Raw genomic sequence first — 6,146 nt, forward strand, 5'->3', positions numbered from 1 at the left:
CCATAACAGACTGAGTATCCAGGAGTTCCCACTCTTGATGGCAGCGCTGCTGCAGTCTCATCTAGAGCCACAGTTTCACTTTTTCTCATCCATACTGTCAGCTTGACTTTGGTCCCTTCTTTCTCCAATCTCCCAGACTTCCCTGACTTGCCTTGACCAAGTGGCAATATTTAATGACTCTGTAAGTGAAACAGTCAGGTGGGTCACTGGGGCCTCAGACATGCCTGCATCAGCCTGGAAAGTTAGTTGCATACTCTAATCCTGTGAAATGCTGAATGTCTCTGATAGAACAGGCATGGAAATCAGGGTACACTCTGTACTTTAGTCAATACTTAGGGTACACTCTATACACTCAAAAGGCCACTGGTTGCATTGATGGAGAAGCTATGAGGAGCTGAGATGCCATCACAAACCCACCTGAAAATCTGTGACTCAAGAGGGAAGCGTGAAGGTAAAATCTTGAATCCAGAGCAGAACATGAGGAAGAAAATAAATAGAACTGCCAGAAACAGTAAGATACTGACACTGTAGTGTAATATATTTCAGCAGTTTAGCGTTCCTGGTGCTCTGCTGACCTGGGCCCGGGAGGATTGGATTCTGTCTAATAGCCATTCGCTATATCCGTGCGGTGTCCAGGCAGTGCAGCATTGGAGTGCAAATGAAATGGTGGAAAACGTGTGCCATTTCAGTTTGCCTCAGCTGGGGTCACATCCTCTGCCTCCCCAGCATGCCGAACATGGCATTCGGGAGGAAGAGCTTCTGTGCCTGTTCAGAGTCAGAGAGAGCAATCCCAGCTCCTGCTCCTAGCAGAAGGCTTCCTGCGTGTCATTTCAGCAGGCAGAGGATGGAGCTATGCCAATGTACGTGTACAATATCTACAACATTCCCTAGAAACTGGAAGAAGAGTTAGATGAGTTGCCTCATCCCTGTTAGGAGGCTGTTGGCTCATCAGAGAAGATAAGTCTGTTTCTTGTTTTCTCTTACCTGTTTTGGAAGGAGTCAGTTTCTTTCATCAGATATGCATCTGTGGGAGTATGCTACCTATTCTCTAGTGACCTTGATACAGGTGTTCATCTTTATTTTATTTAGGGAACCTATCAGCAGCTGCTTCAGTGCTGCTGATCTACTGTCATCTGCCGTGCTTTCTCCCATGTTCGCAGTGTGTAGTTAGACATAACAATTACAAAACAAATACAAGAGACAACTCTGAGGAGCTAATTTAACTCAAATGCAGTGAATGAAAACAAACAGTAATTAGTAGGGGAAGGGGAGGAAGAAGAGAATTATGCTGCTACATTATTTTTGGCTCACTAGGTAAATATTTTAAGTATGCATTCCATGGCACTTACTCTTTTTAAGACCCCTCTTTTCCCTCATTTGCTGCTTTCCACGTATGACTCTCTGAGGACAAGTGCCTTTGACTGAGATGGCTTTGTGGAAATATTAAATTAGTTTGAAGTTTCCAAGGAAGGAGGGAGGGAATTGGAGACTGTGCCACACAGGAGAAGGCAGTGCCGTGCAGTGGGAGGGAGGCTATGGAGTGGGTAGCCAGTCTGGTGTCATCATTAGTCTTCAAAGAAAGGCCTTGATGGACACGTGCAATCCTCAATGCTAATTAGGAGAAATTCAGCAAAGAGGGTAGGAAGGACCCAGCTTAAGGACTTGAACAGGGAATGGAATGAACAAAAGCAATAGAGATTATCTTCATTGCATAGCTTCAGATGCCACACTTTGAGCCTGATGAACAGGCTCAGTTATTATCACTGAAATGATATTTCATGATAATAACAGCTGGGAGCAGAGATTGTTTGGAATAGGTAAAAGATACATGGGTTTGGCCAACTGAAATTGAACTAGTATCTGGAAAGGTATCTGTAAAATTATGTAAGAAAAAAAAAAAAGATTAATGACTGGAAGAATAGAAACAAAATAGGCAACAGCACAAAGATGATCGCAGACAAGGAATAATAAGGACCAAGAATTGGACTGGGAAAATGGAGCGATGAGAAGGAACTGCATACTGGCATGTTAAAATAGAAATCACAGGGGAGGTTGCCATGAAAGCAGGGTGGGAGAGAGGAGGATTTAAGTCTATCAATAGATCTAGGAGGTACAGCGAGCACTTGCTACAAGACATTGTCAGGAACACCTTGATATTTGGCTGGTAATCTGACCAGCATCGTTCTTGAGTACAGGTGATGTGTTCTGCCACTGCTTTCTCTAGCACATAGATATTTGAAAAGTCATTTTAATGCTACAGTCATCCATCTCTCATGAAGTCTTGTATCTTTGTTCGCAGTGCCGTATGCCACAGGTATCTTCATCATGGGGCTTGCTTCATCATGTTACTGCTTCTTTTCTTTCTTTTTAATAATTTTGGTTCTTCTCTGCTTTCTACCATGAGTTTTTTTTCTGGGAATCTTGTGCTTATTCTTCTTCATCCATTTTTTAACTTTTCTAATCCGTGGGCTCACACAGAACTTTCTGCCTTTTATGTAGAGACTGCCAGAGCAAAAATTAGTTGTCAGTTTCAAAGAAAAAATGTAGAAAACCCCAACTTCATACTTATCACTCACATACGAAGACCACAAAGTTATAATTGGTTAATCTTAAGTTATATTTTGTACTATGTCTATTCACCTTTGTCTAGTTTCAAATATGTAAAAGTTAGGATCTAAGGTTTACATGATTACACTTGTCTTCCAAAATCTGAAAAAAGCTTTACTACTTCAGCGGGTCTGAAAAGAACCACAGTGCAAAACAGTACATTTCTATGGCCAATGAATAAGTAGACCACTTTATTATTATTATTATTATTATTATTATTATTATTATTATTATTATTGTCACAATCATCATGCAAATGTCTAGAAATAAAAAATGTCCAGGATTTCTTTAAAATTTATCAATTTAATCCAACCAGTGTGATATTGTACCAGAAAAAAAAAAATTAGAAATAGCTTATGTACAAAAGTAAAGCTGATTTAATGAGTTTAGGCAAGGTTTGTAGAGGATCAATAGTCGGAAAAAAACAGAGAAGTCTTAAGGTGCATGAATCATTCTTCAGTTCTGCAAATAAAGCAAGTGTTAAAGTTAGTGCAGGCTGAATAATGATCAATATTATTACTGAAAAGCAAATTCAATTTTAGCAATCAGAAGTTCAAATAGCACAAGGAAGGACAGTTTTTAAATCACACACAATCTTGTTTTTCATTTAATTTGTGTTAGCATTCTAAGATTCTACTTGTTTAAATGGCGCCTAATAGGTTTTAACTTGACAGTACCCCTTTCACAGTGAAGGACCCAAAACTTCTCTTACATAACAGCTTCTAGGTGACACAGGCCATCCGCTTTCTGGATTTCAAACCTCTCCACTCTTCTGAGAATTCCTTTGGGAATTTCATCTGAAACTTTTGTGCAACAGTTAAAGGCCCCGGGAAACAAAGCTAAAAAGAGTAATAACAATGTTAGAAACAACGTAGATATGAAGAGGACAAGTCATAGCGTGACTTTACAGAATCACAGAATGGTTGAGGTTGGAAGGGACCTCTGGAGGTCATCTGGTCCAATGCCCCTGCTCAAGAAGGGCCACCTGGAGCCACTTGCCCAGGACCATGTCCAGACACCTTTTGCATATATCCAAGGATGGAGACTCCACAACATATCTGGGCAACCTGCTCCAGTGTTTGACCACCCTCACAGCAATAAAAAGTGTTTTCCTGTGTTAAGATTCAATTTCATGTGTTTTAATTTGTGCCCATTGCCTCTTGTCCTGTCAGTGGGCACTACTGCGAAGATCCTGGCTCCCTCTTCTTTCACTCCTATCAGGTATGGGAACGATGGTTACAACACCTTGATAAGAACTCCCTTGAGCCTTCTCTTCTCCAGGCTAAACAGTCCCAGCTCTCTCAGGTTTTCCTCATATACAAGATGCTCCAGTCCCTTCATCATCTTTGTGGCCCTTCACTGGACTGTCTCCAGTAAGTCCATGTCTCTCTTGTACTGGGGAGCCCAGAACGGGACCCAGCACTCCAGATGTGGCCTCACTTGTGCTGAGTAGAGGGGAAGGATCACCTCCCTCGACCCTGTGACTGGTACCCCCTGCTCCCAACCCCTGGTAATGTGGTTAGCATAACTAACACCATTTTATGAGGCAAGCAGCCATTCTCTGTGACCGAGCGAGTCATGTATTTGTTCCTTTTCCCTCATTATTAGTCCCTGATGGTCCTGTGAACCAAGTAGAGGAACCAAACAGGTTTCTTCTTCTTCCCTTCCCTACCGGCCCCCAGCATGTACTGCTGCCTGGTGTTATTCCTCCCCAGATGCAGGACTTTGCATTTCCCCTTGTTGAACTTCATGAGATTCCTCTCTGCCCTTTTCTACAGCCTGTTGACGTCTATCTGTAAGGCAGCAAAATCGTGTGGTGCATTGGCCACTGATCCCAGTTTTTTATCATCTGCAAATTTGCTGAGGGCACATTCTGTCCCATTGTCCAGGTCATTAATGAAGATGTTGAACAGTATTGGCCCCCATGTTGACCCCTGGGGTACACCACTCATGACTTGCTTCCAATTGGACTTTATGCCACTGATCACAACCCTCTGGACCTAGTCGTTTGGCCAGTTTTCAGTCCACCTCACTATTCACTCATCTAACTTGTACTTTGTCAGCTTGTCTGTGATGGTGTTGCAGGAGACAGTATCAAAGGCTTTCCTGAAGTCAAGGTAAACAACATCCACTGCTCTCCTCTTGACCACCAAGCTAGTCACCTCATTGTAGAAGGCTATCAGGTTAGTCAAGCATGACTTCCCCTTCAGATTTTTGGAAATGCTTTCCAGAAGGATTTTCTCTATCACCTTCTCAGGGATTGAGGTGAGGTTGACCAGCCTATAGTTCCCTGGATCTTTCTTCTTGCCCTTCTTGAAGACAGGGGTGATATTTGCTCTCTTCCAGTCTTCAGGAACCTCTCCAAGTCACCATGACTGTGTAAAGATAATTGACAGTGGCCTCACAATATCAGCCAGCCTCCTCAGTACTGGTGGGTGGTGCATCTCATCTGTCCCTGTGGCCTTATGTAGGTCCAGTTTTTGAGAGTGCTCCCTAATTTGGTCCTCCTCCACTGACGATAAGTCTTCCTTGCTCCAGACTTTCCCTCTGGTCTCAGGGACTTGGGATTCTTGAAGGCCAGTTTGAATCATAAAAAGTGAGGCAAAGAAGGCGTTAAGTACCTCAGTCTTATCCATGCCATTTGTCACCAGTTGCCCTGCCCCATTCAGCAGCAGGTTCACATATTCCCTACTCTTTCTTTTGCTATTTATGTACTTGTGGAATCCTTTCTTGAATCCCTTGCCAGATTCAACTCCAGCTCAGCCTTGGCTTTCCTAACCCCATTCCTGCATGATCAGACAGCAACTCTATTCCACCTGGGTCACCTGCCCCTGCTTCCACCCCTTCATTCCACACTTTGTTTTTATGTTCGAGTTCAGTTAAGAGCTCTGTGCTCATCCATGCAGGCCTCCTGCTACTTTGCTTCGTTTTCTGTTTGTCGGGACAGACCTTTTCAGAGCTTGGAGGAGGTGACCCCTGAATATCAGCCAGCTGTCCTTGACCCCTCTTCTCTCCAGGGTCATATTCCATGGGATTCTTCCAAGCAGGTCTCTGAAGAAGTTGTAAATCTGCTTTCCTGAAATCCAGGGCTGTGATCTTGTTTTTTGCTTTGCTTCCTTCTGGAAGGATCCTGAACTCCACCATCTTATGGACACTGCAGCCAATGCTGCTTCTGACTTTCATGTCCCTGATCAGTTCTTCCTTGTTTGCAAGTACGTGGAATCAGCACATTTCCTTGCTGATTCCTTGATTACTTGTGCCTGAAGATGTCATCAATGCACTTGAGAAATCTTGTAGATTGCTTGAGCACTGCTGTATTGTCCTTCCAGCAGATATCAGGGTGGTTAAAGTCGCCCATGAGGGTCAGGGCCTGTGAACATGAAGCCTTTTCCAGCTGTTTGAAGAAGACCTCATCTACTTCTTCCTGGTCAGGAGGTCTATAGCAGACACCCACTACAATGTTACCCATGTTGGTCTGCCCACTAATCCTGACCCATAAGCTCTCAGTCGGCTCATCATCCATTCCCAGGCAGACCTCC

The 6,146-nt window shown here is 43.4% G+C and overlaps 2 protein-coding genes across 4 annotated transcripts in view; both read right to left on the reverse strand.

Annotated features, from left to right (window-relative positions):
• The window catches only part of HMGCS1 (3-hydroxy-3-methylglutaryl-CoA synthase 1 (soluble)), a 25,881-nt gene extending 20,554 nt beyond the window's left edge, over positions 1–5,327 (reverse strand). For all 3 annotated transcript variants that reach the window (XM_009324476.1, XM_009324468.1, XM_009324462.1), the window contains exon 1: positions 5,323–5,327. The gene's annotated coding sequence lies outside the window, so the exon portion shown is untranslated. The remainder of the gene's footprint in view (positions 1–5,322) is intronic.
• CCL28 (chemokine (C-C motif) ligand 28) lies at positions 2,346–5,637 on the reverse strand. The gene is made up of 3 exons (XM_009324620.1): positions 5,433–5,637; positions 3,320–3,446; positions 2,346–2,502 (listed from the first exon to the last, which is right to left on the reverse strand). Exons 1-3 carry the CDS (start codon positions 5,635–5,637, stop codon positions 2,346–2,348), a joined length of 489 nt encoding a protein of 162 aa, XP_009322895.1.
• Positions 5,638–6,146: the final 509 nt, after the last annotated feature.

The sequence above is a fragment of the Pygoscelis adeliae genome, unplaced genomic scaffold (assembly GCF_000699105.1).
Source record: "Pygoscelis adeliae isolate BGI_AS28 unplaced genomic scaffold, ASM69910v1 Scaffold320, whole genome shotgun sequence".
Lineage (NCBI taxonomy): Eukaryota > Metazoa > Chordata > Aves > Sphenisciformes > Spheniscidae > Pygoscelis > Pygoscelis adeliae.